This window comes from Diospyros lotus, chromosome 7, assembly GCF_014633365.1.
Source record: "Diospyros lotus cultivar Yz01 chromosome 7, ASM1463336v1, whole genome shotgun sequence".
NCBI classification, from domain to species: domain Eukaryota; kingdom Viridiplantae; phylum Streptophyta; class Magnoliopsida; order Ericales; family Ebenaceae; genus Diospyros; species Diospyros lotus.
Window position 1 is genome coordinate 26,190,745 of NC_068344.1, and position 25,229 is coordinate 26,215,973.

The 25,229-nt window shown below is 36.9% G+C and overlaps 1 protein-coding gene across 2 annotated transcripts in view; it reads left to right on the forward strand.

Moving 5' to 3' along the window:
- The first annotated feature begins 1,399 nt into the window (after positions 1-1,399).
- The window catches only part of LOC127806387 (enhanced ethylene response protein 5), a 33,370-nt gene continuing 9,540 nt past the window's right edge, over positions 1,400-25,229 (forward strand). The window contains exons 1-9 of one of the 2 annotated variants that reach the window (XM_052343637.1): positions 1,400-1,727; positions 1,851-1,987; positions 2,104-2,197; positions 2,282-2,371; positions 15,195-15,260; positions 16,261-16,350; positions 16,453-16,509; positions 17,148-17,209; positions 20,766-20,853. In XM_052343637.1, coding sequence (XP_052199597.1) covers positions 1,572-1,727; positions 1,851-1,987; positions 2,104-2,197; positions 2,282-2,371; positions 15,195-15,260; positions 16,261-16,350; positions 16,453-16,509; positions 17,148-17,209; positions 20,766-20,853 — 840 coding nt within the window. In that variant the 5' untranslated portion in view covers positions 1,400-1,571. The remainder of the gene's footprint in view (positions 1,728-1,850; positions 1,988-2,103; positions 2,198-2,281; positions 2,372-15,194; positions 15,261-16,260; positions 16,351-16,452; positions 16,510-17,147; positions 17,210-20,765; positions 20,854-25,229) is intronic. The other variant, XM_052343635.1, reaches the window with a different exon arrangement.

Below are 25,229 nucleotides of genomic sequence, written 5' to 3' on the forward strand. Positions count from 1 at the left end.
TTTGGGAAACCAACACCTTCAAAACTACTTTTCGTCGTTGTTGTTTACGATTGTTATTATTGATCATTATCAATTTCATATAATTCATTATCACCGAAAAAGAAAGAAAAAACTCGAACTTGTTTCGTTCTCCCTCTCTTTGTCTCTCTCCTCATTTTTATGGTTTCAAATGTTAGAACCCATGGTTTCATATATGGGTCATCTTGGAACCCATCACTCATCATGCTAATTGATTTTAACTTGCGAGTCTTCTCATTTGTGATTTTTTAATTTTATATTTATATTTTTTATATATATTTGAATATGTATATCTATTAATTAAACATAAATTTTAACATCTTATTTATCAAATTTATTTCATAATTAGTATGCTATAACTGGATACAAAATATAATTAGTTAAAATTTTCAATCTCAATATTAAATTTTTATAATTTTTTTTGTTAAAATAAATAATAACTTATTTTTATGACTTTTGATAACTTACAAATTTTATTTTGTATATTGTATGATTAATACTTTTGAGCATATTTATTTAATTTTTTTAACTTAAAACTATTATAAATTAAAAACCATAAAGAGCTTTTAAGAAATGAAGCTTAAAGGCCTTCTTAGGCTAACTCTAATAGGGAAGCCAAATCACTTGTCAAGTCAAAATCTAGCGAGTCAAATGCAAAAATCTACCTTCAATGTTGCTCGCTATTGCCAAATTGGCTCACCAAAATTTTGGTGAAATCCAATCCCTTCGCCAAATCTAGCAAGTGATTTCAGCCGAGGCATTCTCACCATCGTTCCCTCATGACCATCTCAATGTCGAAAGAGGCCCAACCAAATGCGACAGAAGATGAACTCGGCTGGATTTGGAGTTGTATACGTGACGACGAGTAGATCCGGAGAAGACAAGTTGCAGATAGAAAAAATGGGTATCGATCATCAGGTCCAGCGACGACATATTCTTCAGCGAGGAGCAAATTGAGCACAAAAGTGGGTTTATGATTTTGGGAATTTTTTTTTTTATTTTTGTATTGAACGAATGATATTGTATATTTGGTTATTAATTTGTGTATTTGATTATTGATTTTGTATATATGTGTATTTAATTATTTTATGTATTTGATTATTGATTTTGTTTATACGTGTATTTGATTATTAATTTATATATTTAATTATTGATTTGTGTATGTGTGAAGATTATAGGTAAGGTAAAATAAATATAATTAAAATTTATTAATAAATAAATAAATAAAATAAAGAGTAAATTAGAGGAAAGAGTAAAGAATATGATTAGAACAATTACAATTTTTAAGATAAAATTAAAATAAAAAAATTATTTATAAAATAATAAAAAATAAAATAAGTAGCTTAGCGTTAAGAGAGCCAACCAGAAAGTTTCACAAAGCCATTGTAGAGGCTGTAGAGTGGGACACAGCATTGCGCGAAGCCAAGAAGAGGGCCTTGTCATTCAGATTCAGAAGGCAAATAATAAGCTACTGCTAGCAAATACGTGTGTGTGTGTACATATATATAGAGAGAGAGAGAGCCACTAAGCAGTTGCAAGCAGTAGAAGCAACAATGGTGTCCATGAGCATGGGGGAAGCACACAGAAGAATCACAGATTACCTTAACCGATTCTCCGACGCCGTTTCCTACCAGGATGGCGCTTCGCTTAAGCTCCTCCTCGCCGTCTCCTCTCTCCCCTCCCTCGCCGATGCTCTCAACGTCTTCCAGGTTCCCCCCCTCTCTGTTTCTCCATCCATTTCTATCTACACACACAAACACGTACATATACCACCAAAGTCATACTGCCTCAATTAGGGTTCTGACTTTGTCTCATCATATACAATATCGCAGGACGCTAATAGAGTGATCAAGCAGTCTGAAAAGTACTCTCAATTTGGGGAAATCATAGCCCCCCTCTTCCGCTCTTTGCAAAGCTACAGACTTGGTCACTTGCTCGATTCCTATCAAGCCTACGAAAAATCTGCCAAGTATTTCCCCTCTTTTAATAACTTAAATAATACTAAAAATACTTGATTCTTCTTGTGCGTTAAGAATGATTATTTGACGAATTGGAAATTTGAATGAGTAATGGTGGCATGTGCAGTGCTTTTCTTCAGGAATTTCGGAACTGGGAATCAGCATGGGCTTTAGATGCGCTCTATGTTATTGCTTATGAAATTCGGGTTTTGGCAGAGAAGGTAACTACTACTTCGCCTTCGATCAAGGTTTCTGAACCTGTGCTTTTAGGATAGCTAATTAACTGCACTGTCTTGTGGTTTAAGGCTGACAGGGAGTTGTCTGGGACGGGGAAAAACCCGGAGAAATTGAAGGGGGCTGGCTCGTTCCTCATGAAAATGTTTGGAGTTCTTGCTGTACGTTTCTATTTTTGTCTATGGTCATTGGTTTTTAATTCTGTAACCACATTAGACATCATTTGTTGATGTATTTTCTTGTCTACCTGCTCCATTTTGAATTATCCTAAATGTCTGATGCTTTTGAAATAGTTGACCATCTTTTTATGCTCATTCTTCTGTGTTCTCCATTGGTCTAGCTCATGTGTGTGACCACTTCTCGTAATATTCTGTATGTATTAGTTTGCTTTTCCTTCTATTATGTTGCGCTCTAAATGGATCATACTTGGATTGAAATTTACAAAGACATAGAATACTTGGTTATAAAGCTGAATTTTGAAAGTGAAAAGGAGGATGGAGTATTGGTTGTAGGTGAATAGTACACTTTTTTGCCACTATAATCATTATTGAAAAAAAATTAAAATAATTTCTGCCTTTTATTTTCATCTCAGTAGGCAAGCCCTTTGAATTTTTGTGTGCATCTCATCAAAATGTTGGTTAAGCTATTGAATGTATATCTAACCTATTTGCCCTCAATGGCCAAAATGTTTTCATAAGTCTATAGGACTAAACCCTACCGTAAGTTCTCCGAGAGGCAACCCTTCAACTTAGTGTGTGCATAAGTGCTATTAGTTCACTTTTAATTTTCTTTTATATGTGTCACTTTGAATGGCAGGTAAACAAGGCAGAGCAGTTTTGCTTCAACTGTAATTTCCATAATCTGCGTTGTTGTGTTCCACCATATTTAAACAGAGTTGAAATTTGTACCATTGATTTAAGTGCACTAGAAGAAACCTGCCCTTAGAACTTTTGCTGCTAAGGCTTTTGCCTCTAAGTGTTCACTGCAATTTCCCTCATGCACTTCATCCAGTGCTTGTTGTGCTTCCTGTGGGCTTAGGCACTTCAGCAGTGGCATAGAATAGGCTTGCTTGTAGAGCACATTGTCAATAATTGTAAAGCGAGCGGCTTGAACTTTTAATTGCCTAGCCTTTGATGGAATAACAAGAAGCTTCCTTGTGAGAAGGTAATTAAGAATTGGCATTCTCCAATCTTCTGCCAATTCAATGAAATGAATAGCAACCCTATCATCATTTTCTTAAATACTAGGTTTTTGTAAGATCTCCATATGAATCAATTGTCTATGGACATCTCTTGCCGAAGCTAGTTTGGACAATGCATCGGCATGTTGATTGGAGGAATGGTTGATCTGCCCTAGTTGGAAATCTATGAAAGAATGGGCCAAACCACATGCCCTCTGAAGGTACTTAGCCAAAGTAGGCTCCCTAGTCTCATATATGTCGTGGAATTATTGAATGAGCTTGGAGTCGTTGTGGGCTGTTAGTTTTTGCACTTCGAGCTTCTTGGCAAGATTTAAGCTGATAATGAAGGCTTCATCAACAAAGAGCATCCACTCAGGGATTGTATTGGTTGCAAAATTTAGGGTATGAGTGCACTCCACAATCAAGTCTGCAAGTGTTTGCCCTTTAATGACTTTGCGGGGCTCAAAGTGGATGTCATATTTGCTAAGCTTGATGGTCCATTTAGTTAATCTGCCTGAGCATTTTGGCCTTTGAAGGATTTGACGCAAAGGTTGATTAGTTAAGACAATGATGGTGTGAGCTTGAAAATATGGCCTTAACTTCCTTGCCGCCACAACAAGCACAAGGGCCACTTTTTTGGTGTAGGGGTAGCGTGCCTTAACCTCTTGCAAAACTTTGTCGACATAGTAAATAGGGCGATCTATCTGATTGTCACAAGAAGGAACCAAAGTTTATAGCAATTTTAAATTTTCACTGCTGTAATTATTGTTATAGTAGTTAGTTTCTAGCCATGGGCTGCCATGTGCAAGAGATTAGGGGTGTAGGCAGGTGTCATGTACTGCGGGTAGTATAGCAATTAAATGTAATGGAGGAGCTAAATGTAATAAGAAAGGAATCTAGGTGCGAGTTAGTTAGCGACTGTAGGGGATGGTACAGAATTTGTTGCGACTGTAGGGGATGGTACTGCAAGCTGCCACAACAATAACAAATTCTGTACCATCCCCTACAATTGCTAACTAACTCGCACCTAGATTCCTTTCTTATTACATTTATCTCCACCATTACATTTAATTGCTATATTACCCTTATATCGCGCGGTACATGACAACAGGTTGTTACAACCGTGAAGAGTGTAGGGCCCACCTTGGTAGGAGAATCCACTCCTCCAGGCGCCTTGTATAAATGTTCTAAATCCTTCGTAGACGGATTATCGAAGAATATTACAGAAAATTCTAACTTTCTCCCTTTTTTCTTATCTCTTTTCTCCCTCATTCTTACTCTCTTTCTTTCTTTCTTATTCTTCTTTGTTTTCTGCTCTCTGTTCTTATGAGAGGTTTTCTAATTCACATCGGATTAGAAAGGAGGACTTATCAGGCTTAGGCTGTGACAACTGTTACAGCTCTCGGGTAGAACTCACCCTCAAAAGCTAGCTATCAAGGGGAGGGTGCCCAAGAGATTATAAATCCCACACCAAGAGTCTAAACTTTCGATGTGGGACAAGTCCCATACCTTACAGTGGACCATAACATACCACCATGCTTCGTAGTCTAGGCCCTCACAACAACAGGTTGTGCACTAGCCACGGCTAGTCCTGGACGAACACTGCAATGCCAGTTTCACCTCCATCATGGCACGATTGCAACTGAGAGACATGGGGTTGGCTCTGATACCACTGTTACAACCCTCGAGTAGAATTTACTCTCAAAAGATAGCTGTCATGGGGAGGGTGCTCAAGAGGTTATACATCCCACACCAAGAGCCTAAACTTTCGGTGTGGGACAAGTCCCGTACCTTTAGTGGACCATAACATCGATCAATTTTCTTTAATGGCACAACATTGACAATAGTATCACTAACCCCCCAAATATAAGTAAAGTGGGCCCTTAACATTAGGCTGGGTCAACAATGGGATTTTTTTTAGGTAGACTTTCAAAGCTTGAAAGGCCTTCTTATATTCTTCATTCTACTGAAAAATTTTCTCTCCTTTAAGCACTTGGAAGAATGATAAGCTCTTCTCGGTATATTTGGAGAGGAACAGACTAAGGGCTGTTAATTGGCCTGTTAGTTGTTGGATTTCTTTGACAGACGAGGGAGGTTCATATCAAGGATGGCTTGTATCTTTTCCGGATTAGTCTCTATTCTCGATGTGTTATCATGTTTCCCAAAAATTTACCCGATGGGACACCAAAGGCACACTTGGTGGGGTTAAGTCGCATATTATACTTTCTGAAGACCGCAAACGCTTGGGAAAGCTTGTTGGTGTGCAACTTATTGTAGCAGCCTTTAACAATCATATCATCAACGTAAGCTTCCATGGTATTCCCCAACAAGTCTATAAACACTTTGTTCATCATTTGCTAATAAGTGGCTCTGGCATTCTTCAACTCTAAAGGCATGACATTGTAACAATAAGTGCCATTTTCGGTGACGAATGATGTCTTTTTACGGTCTGGCGGGTACATACTGATTTGGTGATATCTAAAGAAGACATTTAGAAAACTTAGCATTTCATAGCCAGATGTCTTATACAAGAGAATGTGGGGCAGAGGATAAGAATCCTTCGGGCTTGCCTTATTCAAGTCAGTAAAGTCTACATATATGTGCCATTTGCTATTGACCTTTTTCACCATAACAACATTAGTCAACTAGTTGGAATAGTAGACTTTGCAAATAAATCTTGCCTCCATAAGTTTATTAACTTCATCTTCAAGGGCTTTGAGCCTATCGGGAGCAATGTTCTTTTTCTTTTGCTTCACAAGCTTAGTGTTTGCTCAGATGTTCAGATGATAAGAGATCACCTTAGGGTCAATTCCAGGCATATCGGTAGGTGTCTATACAAAAGTGTTGACATTGGCACATAAGCATCAAATGATTTCCTGCCTTTCTTCAGGCAAAAGCTGGCTCCCCACATAAACTAGTTTTTCATCGTTATCATTATACAACCTCACCGTTTCTAAGGCTTTAACTGGTTGTGGTTTAGCTGTGACCTAATTTGCAACATACAATGTTTTTGCTGTGATGGGCACTTCTTTGTCTTTCGAGCTCTTGGTAGAGGATACATAACAAACTCGAGCCTTCTTTTGGTCTCCTTTTACTTATCCAATTTTGGGAGGGATTAGGAGATAGCTTGAGGAAATAACGACCCTTATATTATTAATCAGAGACCTCCCAAGAATCACATTATAAATTGTGGACTGTGTTCTTATCACCATGAAATTAACCCGGCATGTTACACTTTGGGGATGAGTGCCCAAAGTTATTGGGAGCTATACAGTGTCACGACTTAGTTAGTTATTTTCTATTTTTATTTTTGTAGATTGTATTAATTTGCAGAAGAGTTAGTTATTCCCTTTATTTTTAGATTAGTGTCAGTTATGGTGTAATTAAGGAACAATTATCTATAGTGGAGAAGTGATAATTGCTCTGTGAAGATTGTGGATAGCTGATATATAAAGCTATACATCTCTTGGCGGAGATTATAGATGATGATAATTAAAGATTTATCTTTTTCTCTACAATTCTCCATACTCTCTCGGTTTCTCTCTATTTCTCCTTACTTTCTGTCTACTTCTCTTTCATCTCTCTCAATTTTCCATCTTGTTCTATTTGGTTTTCCTTCATTTCTTTCTATTCCTCCTACTCTTTCAATTCTATATTCAAGAAAATCACAAGTTAGGGCCAGGATCCTGACAAATTGATATCAAAACAGTCCAGTTCTTGGTTGGATGTAGGCGTTTCTGATAAGATTTTGAAGGCAAGCAAGACAAGGTGGTTTCTAGAAGCAGTTTCAGAGGCAATTACCAATTATTGGAAGCAGTTACAGTCGTTGTTCAGAGTACAATTTGACGAATTTGAACTGTGGAGACAGAGAACAAATTTAAGAAGGTCGCTAACCTCAACCAAAAGCTAGATGACTTACTGGATTTGATTTCAAAGAAGTTTTAGGTCATAAACCAATGGAACTTTATTCAAGATCTACTGCAGAACCGATTCTAGCAGGAGCTGGAATCCTACCTATGACCTCCGATCTGCAAGCAGTTGATGAAGAACCTACACTAGATCAGGTAATTTTGACTGAAAAATCATTCATCTATGAGGAAATTGGTGCGGGAGTCCTTCCTCAAATTTCTGACTTAAAGAAATAGAGGAACAATCTAAATTGGAAAAAAAATATTGATTCATTAGGAAAAGTAATTGCAGCACTATTGAAGGAGAAATTTGTTGAAGAACCTTTGGTGTACGTTAGCAAGTAGGAAGCAACAAATGCTTTTAAAGCACTGTTGGAGTCCGAAAATGTTGACGAACGGAAGATGGTGGAAGAGCTGGTTGCTGTCGGAATATTTACTACTAAAGCTCATTGGTGTGGTTATTGCATGAAGGTCAAGGACTCTGCACCTTATCAGGTTGTTACATTGAATTACATCTAGTTCTACACCAAAATATTTATTTGGGGTTATACTTGATAGAGCTAGAGAGAGGAGGAAAAGGTCAAGAAGGAGAAGGAAGGAAAGGAAAAAGAAAAGAGGAAGGAAAAAAAATGCAAAGGAATGGTCTAAACAAGATAGTGAAAGCTAGGATTGGATGAACACCATTGGCCCCATTGCTGAGATTTCTTGGGGATAAGAAATCTTTTAAGGGAGAAGGAATGTCATGACTTAGCTAGTTATTTTCTATTCTTATTTTCTGAAGATTGTATTAATTTGCAGAAGAGTTAGTTATTGCTTTTATTTTCATATTAGTGTCAGTTATGGAGTAATTAAGGAGCAGTTACAGAAGTGATAACTACTCTGTAAAGATTGTGGATAGCTGATATATAAAGCTAAACACCTCTTGACGGAGATTATGGATGATGATAATTAAAGATTTCTCTTTTTCTCTGCTATTCTCCTTTACTCTCTCTCAGTTTCTCTGTATTTCTCCCTACTTTCTGTCTACTTCTCCTTCATCTCTCTCAATTTTCCCTCTTGTTATGTCTGATTTTCCCTCATTTTTTTCTGATGAAATATGTGGATCCGTGTAGCCAAAGTTTCCTATTTTGGCTACACGGTTTGATGTGCTTGTGATCCCGTGCTTCCCACACATTCTCATTGTGGTTGGTGACAGCTCTCTTTATTGGAAGTTTCTAAAAATGGTTTTAAGAAGTTTCCTAATGTATATAGTTAATTCTTTCCTATTCTAGTTTAGGAGATTTCCTAATTGTATATAATTGATTCTTTCCTTTATTTTGTTGTATCCTTTCCTATGTTGTAAAGTCCTCATGTCTATAAGAGGATATGTAAAGCTTATTCTCGAATTAAGGAATTAACAGCAAGAGGTTCCATCATTTTTAACATGGTATCAAAACCATCTTCTTGCTCATCCTAAAAACCCTAAAGTGTCTTCATTGCACTCTTCCTATACGAAGCCTCCAGTGCGTCGTTTTTCATACCATCAGTGCCTTGTCTTTTACTTCTGTTTGTTCTCTCATTGCTATGTGCCTTAATTGCCACAGTAATATTTGAAGTCGATCCTAGATTGTTAGATCGATTGTTCCTTCCCATTCTCTACCATGTCAGAAATTTCAGAAACCACTACTCTAATGACAAGAAGAGAGGTTGTTTTGTGTGATCTGCCAATGGGGAGTACTCCTACCAGTGACCTACCAGGAATACATAATTCCTATAGGCTTGATGGGAGGAATTATCTGCAGTGGGCACAGCTCGTGCGGACCTTTCTGAAGGGACGAGAGAAGATGGCTCACCGAACTGAACCAAGTCCATATGCTAAAGACTCTGGTTTCGCTACATGGGAAGTTGAGGATTCTTTGATTATGTCTTGGTTGTGGAGCTCGATGCAGCCTGAGGTAAGTAGAAATTGCATGTTCCTATCTAGTGGTAAGGAGATTGGGGACATTGCAAAGCATACTTACTCTGAAGTGCAAGATGCATCTGTGGTGTTTGACATTAAGATGAAAATAAGCAGTACAAGTTGAGGATTTTTAACTGTTACTAAGTACTACAATAAAATGAATGGATATTGGCTTGAGTTGGATCATTACAAAGATATTAAAATGAAATGTAGTGAAGATGCAACCACCATAACTGCAATATTTGAAAGGGAAAGGGTAGTAGAATTCCTAGCAGGACTTAATGTTGATTTTGATCAAGGGTGCAGATTCTAGGTAAAGAAAAACTTCCCTCTCTTGATGAAGTGTTTGCTATTGTTCGTAGTGAGGAATATAAAAGGATAGCTATGCTAAATGAAATACCTTCTGAGGGATTTGCAATGGCGATTAATAAAAAGGATGCTACTCGATTTAAGCCACAACAAGGTAGGACTAAATTTAACCAAGTCACAAATTCGAGATGGTTTGTGGTGTTCCTTTTGCAAGAAATCCAAGCATACTAGGGAGACTTGCTTTAAGCTCCATGGAAAAGAAGTAGTGCTAAACAAGGTGGGAGGCATGAAACACCTTCAGAACCAAGCTCAAGCCTTTCAAGCAACTAAGGAGGAAGAATCTACCTTGGAGAAGGCAAATTCAGTCATCATGGTTGAACAACAAAATGCTGAGGAGATCAGCAAGCTTAAGAGTTTTCTGAAAACCATTCAAGAGGGTTCTTATTCCATGGCTCAAATAGGTATTTGTTTGAGTTCTGAATCTAGTATTGCCTCACATACTATTAGGAATAATTTATGGATCCTAGATTCAGGGACTACTGATCATATGACCTTTGATATAAATGTCTTTGACCCTTATACCCCAATAAGTAGCCCCAAAAGGATAACAATGGCCAATGGTGTTGCAATCCCTATAATTGGTCATGGTAATGTGAACCTCAATTCCCCATTACCTATCCTACATGTTCTTCATGTGCCTAATCTTTCTAACAACTTGATTTCTATCCGTTAGTTGACCAAGGATCTAAATTATTGCATTGTTTTTTTCCCTAACAAATGTGAGTTTCAGGCACTGGACATGGGGAAGAAGATTGGTGTTGCTGAGGAATTGAATGAGCTATACTACTTGAAGACAAGTAATGCACTTAAGGGGGAGCAACCTATCAGTGCCTATTCTTTTCAGTCTACTTCCATCACTGATTTTTGGCGTCAGCATTGCCGTTTGGGGCATCCTTCTATTAGTTCAATGTAGTCTTATGTTTCCTACTTTGCTTAGAAATTTAGATGTGTTTAATCTTCATTGTGATGTGTGTGAGTTTTCTAAACATCATAGTCTCTTATTTTGTGAGTAATAAATTATCCTCCATTCCATTCACTTTGATTCACTCGGATGTGTGGGGTCCATCTAGAATTCCTAATTGTTTTGGGGCTAGATGGTTTATTACTTTTATTGATGATTGTACTAAAATGACTTGGGTGTATCTCTTAAAGAATAAGATAGCTATTAGTTCTATTTTGCCTATATTCTATAAGATGATATCTAACCAATTTGGGTCTCAAATTAAAAAATTCTTGACTGATAATGCAAGGGATTACTTTAATAATCACTTGCATATTTTTTTTCAGAAACAAGGAATTATTCATGAGTCATCATGTGTTGATACTCCACAACAGAATAGTGTGGCAGAGAGGAAAATGAGTTATTTACTTAATGTCACTAGAGCTCTTCTACTTCATCATTCTGTTCCTAAGCATTTTTGGGGAGAGAGTTTTGACTGCTGCCTACTTGATTAATCGAGATCCTTCTACTCTCCTAAAGCATTAAAGCCTGGTTCAATGCTTGTTCTCTTATTTTCTAGCAGTAGTTTTTCATTCTCCTCTTCCTTTGAGAGTCTTTGGTTGTGTTGCTTTTGTTCATGTGTCCAAACACCATAGGGATAAGTTGGATTCTCAAGCCCTCAAATGTGTGTTTCTTGGTTACTCACTCACGTAAAAATGGTACAAATGCTATCACCCTGCTACTAGAAAATTCTATGTGACCAAAGATACATTTGTTGAAACCCAATCATTCTTTGAACCTACTAGTATTGGTGATCAAGGGAAACATATTTCTTGGACTGATACAAATGTTGACCTACCTCTTTTAGGCATGCCTCGTTATTCTCAGATCCATGACTCATCTATTCTTCCTTTAAATGAGCAGAATTAGCAGGAACCTCAAGCAGAACAGCCTTTAACTCTGCTGCCATCCTCACTGGTTCGATTCAAAGGGTCTCCCTATGTTTTTAAGAGATAGACACAACAACAGCAGCTTATTCCAGATCCTCCCCTAGCACCAATACCCTCTCCAAATCCAGGTACTGAAATAACTTGTTCCCCCTCTGTTTCACTGCCTAATTCTGTTGTTAGTGATTTGGACCTGCCTATTGCCCTTCGAAAAGGTATTATAAGTTGCACTCAACACCCATTGGCTAATTATATTTCTTATCGTTCTTTGTCTTCAAAGCATAAAGGATTCCTAACTTCCTTGGATGCCATTCCTATTTCTAAGATAGGTAGTGAGGCTTTTAAAGATCAGAATTGGGTTCAAGCAATGTAGGAGGAGATGCAGACCTAGGAAAAAAATCAGACGTGGCACATTGTTTCTAAGCCAAATGGGGTCAAGCCTGTGGGCTGTCGGTGGGTTTTTAACATAAAATATAATGCAGATGAGACCCTATAGAGGTATAAGGCTAGGCTAGTTGCTAAAGGATACACTCAAACGTATGGTATTGATTACTTAGAAACTTTTGCACTTGTGGCTAAAATGACTACAACATGTTTCCTATTAGCAGCACATTATGGCTAGAAGTTGCAACAATTTGATGTGAAGAATGCTTTCTTGCATGGGGATTTAGAGGAAGAGGTGTTTATGGAACCCCCTCTAGGTTTTGACAAAGGTTTTTTAGGAAGGGTATGCAAACTAAAGAAAGCTTTTTATAGGCTTAAACAGTCCCCCTGAGCATGGTTTGATCATTTTTCTAAGGCTATGAGACATATGGGCTATCTTCAAAGTAGGGGTGATCACATTCTTTTATTTAAGCATTCTCATGGAGGAAGGGTGACTAACACTTTTGGTCTATGTTGATGACATTATAGTCATCGGGAATGACTATGAGGAACAAGCACAGCTTATAGTCACTGGATTGGATGTTATTGGATACACTGATGCCGATTATGGGGGATCTTTGATTAATAGGCATTCCACCATCGGTTATTGTGTGTTTTTTGGGGGGAAATCTAGTATCTTGGAGAAGCAAGAAGCAGATAGTAGTAGCAAGATCTAGTGTTGAGGCTAAGTTCCAAGCATTAGCACTAGGTCTATGTGAATCATTATGGTTGAAGATCATTTTGGAAGACTTAAGAATTTCTAGCAATGGGCCAATCAAGTTATGTTGTGATAATAAGTCAGCCATCAGTATAACACATTACCTTGTGCAGCACGATCGAACCAAGCATGTGGCGATAGACAAACACTTTATTAAAAAGAAGCTTGAAGCTAGGTTGTTTTGTATTCCCCATGTGTCCTCAGAACAACAACTAGCTAATCTTTTGACAAAGGAGCTACCTACTAAGCAGTTTGAAGAGTTGGTGTGCAAGCTGGGAATTGTTAATATCCATTCACCAGCTTAAGGGGGAGTGATAAAATATGTGGATCCGTGTCGTAAAAGTTTCTTATTTTCGCTACACGGTTTGATGTGCTCGTGATCCCATGCTTCCCACACATTCTCATTGTGGTTGGCGACTTTGGTTAGTGATAGCTCTCTTTATTGGAAGTTTCTAAAAATGGTTTTAAGAAGTTTCCTAATGTATATAGTTAATTATTTCCTATTCTACTTTTGGAGATTTCCTAATTGTATATAATTGATTCTTTCATTTATTTTGTTGTATCCTTTCCTATGTTGTAAAGTCCTCGTGTCTATAAGAGGATATGTAAAGCTTCTTCTCGAATTAAGGAATTAACAGCAAGAGGTTCCATCATTTTTAACACTTTCTATTCCTCCTACTCTTCCAATTCTATATTTAAGAAAATCACAAGTTAGGGCCAAAGTCTTGACATATAGATCTCGAAACAAGTACCATCTCCCTTGTAAAACTATACAGAGGGGAAGAGATGGGTTTCAAGCGATTGTGCGCTATGTGCATTGTTCAAAACAATTCCAATAAATTAGATTAATGGAATTGCCGCTATCTACAAGAATGCGTTTAATAGGGTGTTTGGCAATCATTGCTGAATCTACATTTAAGGCTTGGCGAGCATAACCTTTCCTAGCTGACGGAGAGTCTAGCAATTGTCTCCCCTCTAGAAATGACGTGGATTCTCTCTTGAGTGGGTTTATTATCTATAGGGTCTACTTCTGAAGAAGTATTACCAGAAAGGCATAGGTGGACAGGAAAAGCTATTGCCCAAGATGAGACTGTAGAAAGCACAACTTTCAAGGGCGACATAAGTCCTATGAGGGCTATTTGTTTGAAGCCTGCTGAGGCTAGTTTATAGAATCCTCTGGGGTCATTTGAAGTAAAGAGGATTGTTGAAGAAATTCTTGAACAATTGTAATTGCCTATAGTGACATGCATAAAAGAAAAGTTACCTTCTCTGTCGACTTATTGAGGCAGCCACTCCCTCCAAGGTTTAAGCTTCTGCACCTTCCCATATCTTCTAGAAAGGGAATCCCAACCACCATGTGTAGTGGTACGAATCCCATGCTCTCTTACATGGGTGGGATGATACAACTATGTGCCACCCTAGTGAATCATGCTCATGTGTGGTGTAGTGACTTGTCAAAAGGGTATATTGTGTCCTTTGATCGGTTGTGGAAGAAATTCATCACAACTTTTGCTGTGAATGTCCCCAGGAAGAAAGATCCAACATACTTGCTCAGTATTTGTCAAGGCCCGAATGAAACATTGAGGTAGTATGTTGACTGCTTTAGAAATGCTACCTTGGAAGTACATGAGTTGCAAGTAGGCATGGCGATTGCAGCGCTTCTTCAGGGCATTACATTTGCACCGTTACAAGAATCCTTGGCCTTGGACTAGCCAAGGTCATTGGTCTAATTGCTCGGTTGTGCCAATAGGTTTATGGTGCAAATGGAAATCCTGAATACCTTTGGCATTTCAAGTGATAAAGAAAGAAAGAAGAAGGAGAGACCCACTGGCGGAAGGCCCGACAGATATGAGATGAAGGCCCATAAAACTGTGGATTTTGTCAAAATGCAGTTTCAGAGTTTCACACATCTCTTAGACTCTTGTACAACAATTCTTTCTTTGATGGGCCATACCAGATTAATTAGCTTTCCTCCTCCTTCCAATAAATCATTGGGGAAAAACCTGAACATCTTCTGTAAATTCCATGAATGTTCGGGTCACTCAACTAAGCAATGTTGTTTCGTCCTGTATGACTCTTACTAGAAGATCTAGTTTTATCTCTAAAGTAGCTGCATGTATACCCATATGCTTGTTTCATTCTTACAAGTGTGCTACTTTAAGGAAATGTCCAGGATTGATGATCTTATATTTCATCTGCCTAGTTTGCTAAGTTCATGGGTTAATTAAATTGATTAAAATAATAAAATTAAATTAACTGTGCATCTAACAAGTTATGAACCTTCATTTTTTCCTTCTCCAGTTTCTGCCTTTTTGATTCGTTTGGATAATTTTTGAGGGAAAACATAAAGAATGTTATGTGGTTCTTAATTTTGTTTGATAAACGATTGTAATTTGTTAAAATGAAAGCTAACGCTAGATATTTAATGTTAGCTGCCGTCTTGTGTACTAGACTTTTTCTATGGCATCACCAAATAAGTTTATAAATTACTTGTGGAGTGATAAGTTCATGCTTTTTTTTGTTTTTTTAACTTTTTTACTATATTGGTTGCATACTCTAGGGAAAAGGCTCCAAACGTGTTGGGGCATTGTATGTAACGTGCCAACTCTTTAAGGTTTATTTCAAGGTAATACTCTCTCTCTCTCTCTCTCTCTCTCTCTCTCTCTCTCTCTCTCTCGTGTTCTTTATTCTTATATCAGGTCATCTTTGTTTTACTAGATAAATGATATTTGTACTTTCTTTTTTTTTTTTCATGCATCTATATTTTATATATCCATGAAAAATACAAACTATCTTTCCATTTATTTTTTCTTATAATAAATGCATATATAATTTGTCATTTATTTGTAAGAGAAAAGTAATAAATTATTTTTCACATTCTAAATATTTATGAACTTAAAATCCTAATTTACATATTCTAAAAAACCCTTTTCGTAACCAAATTGATAAAAAAAAAATTTAAATTCCTTTTAGAACTTATAAGATCATCATCATCATCAACTACACATTATCCTAACCAAGTTAGGGTTGGTGGCACATCATTCATAATGTCAAGTGAGTTCTAAAAGTCACTTTGACAATGCAAATCCATGCAAAAGAATAATGTTGTAAAATTTTACATCAGATGCCCTTCCGAATGCAACCCTCAAGTAAGTGAATGATAAGATAAAATTCCAACACCATCTTCATAGAAAAGAAGTTTCACGAGGTGGTGGAATGGTGCTAAATAAAGATAATTGATATGGTCGTGTTCCATTACATGGTTGATATTGTGAAACCAACCTATATAACATGGAAACACGACACTTTTTAGAATGTGTAAGATGGACAAGTATATTTTCCTTTGGAAAATGTGTGTCCTCAAGTTTCCAAGAAGGTATGTTCTAGAAAATTTGAAAATATAACTTGTTTAGATGAGTGTTTGGCACGCATTTGAAAGTGTCAAGACAAGTGTCTAATATTTCCATCACATGGGGTATTTTTAGATGTATCTGTGCTTCTTAGATGAGATCTCATTTTATGACCAATGTTGTCACATCATGTATTGAGGTAATAATAACTTGTACAATCAGTTATGGTGCCTTATTTGAGTTCCTTGGGAACATGCAAACTCTTTGGTTTTGCAGCTTGGTACGGTTCACCTCTGTCGAAGTGTGATTCGAAGCATTGAAACTGCTCGTATATTTGATTTTGAGGAATTCCCTGTTAGAGATAAAGTAAGAAAAGTGGTTGCTTTCTTCTAAGAATTCATGCCCGGAAATGATTTTTTTTTATGAAGTAACTGTAGCCAATTTAAGGTTTATGCTATCTTGTCATAGGTCACCTACATGTACTATACTGGCCGTTTGGAGGTTTTTAATGAGAATTTTCCCGCTGTAAGTAATCTGAACTTCTATAAGTTAATAGACATTATTTGCTTCTGGAGTGTTGATTCTTGAACATGAATTTTGAGCAATGTTCTTGTGTTAATTCATACTTCTTTGTGAGGGCAGTGTTCTGTTTTTTCTTGTTCTATTACTACTGGTTGCTTTTCTTTGTTGCTATTATATGGGACTTAAACTAATATATTAAAATTTTGGAAAGGAGACATCATCTTGTTTCTTTGCAGGGATTGTTTCATTCAAGGATTATAATCTTTTTGGTATCAAAGTAGAGGCAATGGTGAACCTTTCCTTTTGGTTTATACTTGCTTTCCTGCTTCCCAAAGATATTGTCTATTGACAGTCACTCCCTAATCTAAGCATTTTTGACCAACTAATTTTTTGGCTGCATGATTTCTCTTGCTCTATTCCACACTCTATTTAGGACCACACTAGTGGAGAAATCACGGTGGAGATAAATAATTATGTGATCGGTTGGTGGAGATAAATAATTATGTGATCAGTTAGTGGAGATAAATAATTATTTGATCTGATATTGGATTACTCATGCATCATGTTCAGCTGCCCATGTTTTTGTGCTCTTTAAGAGCCTCAAATTGTGACTGGATGCCCCACATTTGTATTTCTTGCAGGCTGATCAAAAACTGTCATATGCCTTAAAACATTGCAATGTTCATAGAGAAGCAAATATAAGGTTTGGTTCAGGTGTGCTTGCTAGATTTAGTTTTTGCTTATATTCAGATGGATTGGTATTCAGTATTGATAATTAGGTGTAAGCAATGGCTGGATAACACTTATCCATGTGATGTGTAGCAGTATTTTATTATATGGTTAATCAAACTGCATCATTAAATTTACTCATTGCCATGAACACTTATTCTGATAGCTTCTTTACATTTTTATAAGATAGGAAGCTGGAAAGATCTTTCTGCATGCTGTACAACAGAATGGTATGGTTGCGGAGGGAATTAAACAGAAAAGGGGAAAAAAGTTGCTGAGGGATTTCTAGGCTTAAAAGGAAATGGCACCATTCTTCCTTTGATTTTTTCCGATAAGAAATGAAATAACTGAAAGACCTTTAACAGGTCACAAGCCCTTTACCAGAGGGGAAAACATAAACACAAGTAGAGTGCCTATACATATACATCTATTATCAGCTACAAGTTATCCAAAAACTTTCTAAAAAATGACAGACAAATGAAGAATCCTCCCTCACCAACAAAATAAAGAGATGAGAATAGAACTTTGTAAACCTTCAAAAGCTTTAGTATTCATTTTTCTTTGAGAGCTCAGGAGAGATAATAGCATTACATGTTTCCCTTTCAAATTTCAGGTCTACAATAGGGATTTTGTGGTGAAGAGGCATTATTGTATTTTTGTTTTAACTAATAGTGCTTCAGTGGTGAAGAGGCATTAAAAATTCAAAGGGATTTTGTGGGGAGCAGTAGGCTGTGAGTTAAATCATTACTTGAGTTTGATACTATTTTTAGACCCCCATAGATGGTGGTTTTGGAATTTATTAACTTAATACTTTTCTTCTTTTATCAAATTCTTTCAGGAAATGGTAGCAGCCTTCTTTTTTAGATGAAGTTGTTGGACTGACATACGGGCATGCTGTAGGGGAGATGTGATTAATGAATAGTCAAATTCTTCGTATATGTGTCTTTTATGGTATGGTTGTGGGAAGGTTTTTGCTCTATTATGGAAGACCTCATTAAGCACTTTGAAGTAAGGAATAGTTAAAAAATAAGTTTTCAAGCTAACTTTGGCATTGAGACTTGAGGTTTAAGGCATCCCTTTTCCTTGTGTTGCTTGAGACAGATGGGCCATCTGTTAGAGGTTGCTTGGTGTAGTGTTCAGATGAAGAGATAACAAAACACGTGTAGAATTAGGGATAAAAAAAGTGTAGATCAAAGTTGAAATGTTAATATAAAATTTAGGGTTAACAAAACCTCAAATGGTGAATTAGAGGAAAGACTGTTTATAAAGTGTTTTAAACGAAGGTTTATATTAGGGTTACAACAGTCAAATCCCAACCAGTGATCATTGAGGAAGCCATCTAATCTCAGTCATTCATTTATATTAAAAACAGTCACGTGGTAGTCAGGTGACTAATTAAAACTAATGATCTAAGTACTGACCATAACCTAAAGAAATAAGAAACATAAAAAATTAATAAATCAAAGAAGATTATGAGTTCAAGTTGTGGTAACAACCTCTTTGTAGAGCAAGGAGGTGCTTACAACTACAAAGATGTCCATTTCCTAACTGTTGGGGTGCCTTGTGCACTGGGGATGCACTAATAAATCAAAGAATTTGCTCCTGCATCAATTTCCCCAGTTTGGAAGAAAAAAAAAACTTGGCTGTGATGAAAATAATTTTGACAACTTCAACATACATTTCTAGATCAATCCTCTTCAACTCAAAGTCAGAAAGGAAAGCATCAAGGCAATTAAGGGAGACAGAAGGTTTTAACGAAACTAATAAACAAATGATGTCCTGCTATCTTAAGGAATGCTTTCAAGGCTTTTTGGGGTCCATCGTCACTTCCTAAAAGGTTTTTCTCATTGGGACATACTTAGACACAAACATCCCTTGTTCACGCAGAGTAATCTCTCTCTCTCTCTCCTTATTCTTTTGACAACTTTTCATAGGAGAATCATCATAATCAAACATTTGATTAGAAAAGGTACATGATACAGAAATGAAAACACAATAGTGATGTAGAACCTAAACAAAAGAAACAAGAGTAATCCTGATTACTCAAACCAAATATCATTAATCAAAATTATTCATCAAAGTTTGATCTACAATACATCACTAAAGGATTAGTTAATAGACAATTAATATATAAGAATGTATTCTAACTGGGATTCCTTGATCCAATCTAATTAAGATCATAAAGATAATCTCTATCTAATTAGGATTCTAGGAAATAAAAGAAATCAAAAGAAACTAGGAAACAAATTAAAAATACATAAACTAACAAAAAAAATACTAATTTCTATTTTTATGCCTAAAATATTGTTTTGTTTCCTAAAATATATGTTTCTACGATCTTCATCAGATAGTTCAGGGGCAATGACACATACATATGCTATATGCATTGCCACATATATTATTCAAAGATAATAGTAATGGTTGATAGCATTAAGTTAAAATAATACTTTAAAAAGTAATGGGTATAAGAAATATAAAAAATTCTCTTGAACACCCATTTTATTTCATGCCCAAATAAGGTGAAACAGTGGCTTAAGGGCTTGTCAAAACATTTCTGTTAGTCACTTGTGTCACTATTATTAGATTTATCATCATTATCAAGAACAAGGGTACTGGCTGACCTCTCTCTTCTCTCACTCCCTCTTTTAGATTCAGATGTTAGGCTCAATTTGTGGACATCATTAGTTGGATGCCTAGTTTTATTTTCTTTAAACTTGTTTTTTTTACAAATTAACCCACCTGAAAACTTACAGAAGTTCCATTGTTATCTTCCATGTCCTCAGTCTCTGATTCAGAACACAGACGCATGCATGTTCCTGTCATGTCTGGAGAAAAAAATATAAATCAGATATTTCCGAGGCATGTCTAACTTGTGTAACTAGGTTGTTATACCTGTGTTTTTGTTAGATAAGAGTTTGGCACATGTACATCACCCACCTTGTAGTATGTGTGCTTCCTAGTCAGTGGCTCAGGGTGTTTGTTTGGTCTTCTGATTCTTAGTCACTTTTGGATGGTGCAAGTCTTCTCTTACAATGTTAGGACCTTCTTAAGGGGCCTCAGTTTTTGGTTTCCCACAAATTGATGTGGAACTTGGTGGGAGGCTGTAAAATATATTTATTCAGGATGGATTTAAGCAATATTTTAACTACTTTCTGGATTATGTAGAGCATTTTGAGTGATTATACACAGGATTTACTTTTTGGTTTTCTTTCTAATACAGCGCATGGGTGGTTATGCATGCTTTATCCGATTATACACAGCATTTTGAGTGATTATGCATGCTTTATCCGATTAATACAATTGCTGTAAAGCAAAATGATTAAAATGAATTTAACAGTCTTTTTTAGATTCATGACATGCACATTGTTATGTCACTTTGGTTTTATTGTTTCCCCATCATATAAAATGTTACTCCCGTATCCATTGTCTAGCAATTCTTCCTCAGTAAAGCCAAGAATAAATTTGAAATTTTGAATGCTCTTGTCTCTGTGGTTGTTGTTGCATGATTCATTTTCTTGTTGGTTCTGTAGGATGATCCTGAAATATTTGATACCTGTGAAGCTATCAATAGGAATTTTGCCTAAGATTTCACTCTTGGAGAAATATAATCTGGTTGAGGTATAGCTTCTAATGCTTATTTATGATTATTACCTTGCTGATTATAGAATTGTTTGTTAGGTCTCTCTCTCTCCACTTCTTAAATTTCCTGGAGAAATCAATTTATTATTACTTTATTCGACTTGTTTGGGGTTAATGTACTTGACATAAAAATGTAATGTACAACCTTGCAAGGTTGTGAGACCTTTTCTTAAGGATCAAAAATAGTTTGCACCTTGCACTGTAAACACTTTGGCACCTAATCACTCTACGTTAAACCTATGTGATTTGAATGTAACATTTTACTGTTAGGCGATTTAATAGATTCTCAGATATGTTGGCCTATATGGTCCAAAAATCTAAATGCCTGGGGTATTTGATTGTAAGTTTCAGTTTGACTAAACCAGAGGGCAAATTGAGATTTGGGAACCCATTAACTTTTGATCTAATAGAGTCTGGATTCTTTTTAATTTTCAGTTATGCTGTAGCATGATTAGTTACCTTTTGCGCAAAAATGATAAGGAAAGAGAAAATGGTTATCTATAGCAATATTCTTTACCTGTTGTCCAAATCTGGTCTCCATTTTGGAACATATGAAGAGTTTCAAGCTCCCACTGAAGGGGCAAATATTATTATTGTCTAGGAGAGAGTTTTTGGGAAACTGTTTGTCTCTTGGAAGCTTGAGTAGTTTGGCAATGAAGGATTCTCTTATTATTTATGTATTTTTTTTCCACATGTTTGATTTTTACTTTTGATAAATGAAGTCAAGATTGTTCTTCTCAGTTTCTTGTGCCTTACCTTCAGGCTTGCCTGGGGTTGGTGTGTGCGAGCTCACCCAAAACCTTATAGCTGACTCTTGACGATGGTTTGAACACTTAGATTTGAATATTGAAAATTTTCAGGGGGCCAACTTTTTTGTAGAAAAGGTGTCCCTGCCTAACATTCATGGTAGTTTTCATATTTACTGGATAGTTATTGCAGAATGTTTACCTTATAAATGAGACAAATGTTATACCAGAGGCAATGAAATAGTCAAAATTAGAATTTCTTTTCACAAAAAAAAAAAACTAGAACTCCTTGAGCTGGCTAGAGAAAAGAGTCCATGAACATGTGTCATAGATCCACATAGGATGAGAAAGGGAGATCTTTGATCATATGAGGGGTAGGCACCACCACTTAAGATCTTAAACTTGTTGGATGGAAAGCAAATGACTGGCTGGTAGAGAAGTGATTGCAGTGCAGCCCAATTCTTACTCTAATTCCACTTCGAGTCTTCCAAGGGGATTAGGTAAGGTGGCTCAACTCGCTCCAATTGCAGAGCAGATTTGGATGGAAGAGTGTCCTTCGGATCTCATATTGAATAAGAAAGGGAAGATCCCTGGGCTCTATAATCCAAGTAGGTAGTACAATCTAACAGTTTAAGCTTTTGGGTTAGATGGTAAGCACCTCAATGCATGACACATTTCCATGAGGCTGAAGAATTATGATCTTAGCTGAGAACAGGGAACATGCAACAGAGTTTCCCTATGGAACATTTGCAGAAATTTTTGTTGGATCCTGTTTTGATTAAGCATGTTGCAAAAGCTGCATTCTGTCCCTGTTTGTAATTTGTGTGTGGCATTCTGTCAAGTTCATGGGGTGTATGTACTATTGTGAGGAAACATTGTAGCAGATCTTTTCCCGAGAGTTGGTGGTTAGCAGTCTGTTATAGTTGAGCGCCAACTTGCTTCAGTTACATTCTGCAACTGACTGATTGATTAGCTGTATAAAAAGCTAATCCAGCTTGTATTGGGTTCATAACAACAATTTCAATACATTTCTCTAATTCTCTCGGTGTTCCTTTTTCTGTTTTCTCTCTATTTCTCTCTGTTTCTATCTCTGCTTCTCTCTCTATATATTCTTCTCACTTGTTCTAGATTTCTGTCATTCTGAATACCTAGATTCAAGTTCTGGTATCAGAGCAGTCGATTCTTGGACTGCTGGACTAGACGGCTCTTGGAATTGCTGGATCGAGATCCATGGAAGATGGTACTCACATGAAACAGCTGGAGGCGTAGGTTAATCAGGTTACTTGGTGAGTAACCTGTAAGCTTGAATGGAAATGCTGGAGACTGGATCGCGTAGGAATCAGGAAGGAATACAGTCATTGGAAAACCAATTGGATGCTTCCATGGAAGGACTTGCAAAGAAACATGACAGATGTCTGCAAATGTTCTCCAAGATACCTCAGATGAGTAATGCGGATCCTATACTGGAAGGTGATGGACTTAAGCCTAGACAGTCTAGATTACTTGTGATAGAGATTGAGAATACACTGAGAGAGAAAATATTACTGATAAGATGTTTGATAAAAGGCTGGAGAACAACACTGTTAATAATCCACATATCAGAGTAATGTTCCTATGCCAAAATTAGAGATTCCTATGTTTGATGGCAAGAACCTAGGTGGTGGGTGAGGAGATGTCAAAAATTCTTTCAATTTTATAATATATCTGATCCTCTGAAGGTTAATTTGGCTTCAGCTTATTTGAATGATCCTGCTGATGCCTGGTATCAGGGATGGGCAAGGCATAGAGCGGAGTGTGTATGGAAGGATTTCGTGGAGGAATTTTGTGAGAGGTTTGGGGGTAAAAACGTGACTGACAGTATTGAAGAATTTAATAAGCTGAAACAGGTTGGATCGGAGATGGAGTATCAAAAAAAATTTGAGGACCTAAAATCCTTGATGATTATTACCAATCCTTCCTTATCTGAAGCCTATTTCGTTTCTAGTTTCATTAGCAGGCTTAGTGAAAAACTTAGGCCAACGGTGAAGATGTTGCAGCCTGCAACAGTTAAGCAGGTGGCAGAAAAGGCCAAGTTACAGGAATTGTCAGTAGATGCTCTTTTCAAGAAGCACAGAGTTCCTTATAAAGGAAATGGTCCTGGCAGTATGCAACCCTCGTTCACTACCAGAAATGTTAATTCTGGAACAAATAAGATGGATTCATTTCAAAAAAATTCCTCAAGGCCAATTATCCTCGAACTCCTACCAGCCCAATGCTGTAAAATCTTCCAGTGCAGAACAGAGGAGACAATCAAGCCTTTGTTGTAAGTGTGGAGAAAAATATAAGCCGGGGCATCAGTGTAGCGACAACTGTTGCAACTAGAGGGCATTGGTGAGGAGGAAGAAATAACAGAGGAAACTGAAGCTGCTGTTAAAAACCTACCTGAAGATGAAGATGGGGAGATCTTGTTACATGCCTTAAAAGGGTGTTCTACTAATAAAATCATAAAGGTAGAAGGAACAGCAGGGAATAGAAAATTAATGGTGTTGCTTGACTGTGGCAGTACAGCAGTACACAAAGTTTTCTTGATGAAAACACTGCCAAGGACTTGCATTGCAAATTAAAGAGCACATTTCCTTTATCAGTCACTGTAGAAAATGGAAGTAAGATGTATAGTAAATCCAAATGTGTTGATTTCTGATGGGAAACGCAAGGACAAGAGTTTATTACCAATTTTCTGCTATTGAAGTTGGGTGGTTGTGATATAGTTTTGGAAGTTGATTGGATGCGAACAATCAGTCCTATAATATTCAACTTTAATAAACTGGAAGTTACCTCTGAGAAGGGTGGGAAGAGATTGACTCTAATAGGCAGCCTTGATATGGGAGCTTGCAAATTGATTTCTGGAAAAAAGAATTACAGAAATTCCTTAAGAATAAAATAACTCAAGTGGCTCAAATATTTTCAATACAGGCTGTAGAGGTAGGTGAATCAGAAGGGGCTGAATTTCTGAAGCATTGGACCTCACTGGCTGCTTACAGCAACGTGATCCAATCCTTACCAGAGGTACAACATTCATACCTTTTGCACTTACTTTTGATTGAATTTGAGGACTTGATTGTAGAGCCCACAACCTTACCCTTACAACGACCATTTGACCATGCCATACCCCTTAAACCAAATGTTGAACCTATCAATATTCGTTCTTACATATACCCCCCAATTTAGAAAACTGAAATTGAGAAACTAGTCAAAGAAATGCTTGCTAATTCCGTAATCTAGCCTAGCCATAGCTCATTTGCATCCCCGGTTCTTCTTGTCGAAAAGAAAGACAGTACTTGGAGATTTTGCATCGATTACCGTCAACTAAATGCTAGTACTGTCAAGGACAAATTTCCAACACCTATCATTGGGGACCTTCTTGATGAATTAAGGAGAGTCATAATCCTTATTGTGAAACTTAGAGAGAGAGAGAACCCTAGCTGTGGGTATGCATATTCAATTAATTAAAACTCAGACTGTACGCCTACATATATACAAAATACTAAACGGGCCATGAGCCACGGGCTCTAACATAAGATTAACCCTAGGTGTACTATATAAACATAACCATACAACTCAACACTCATT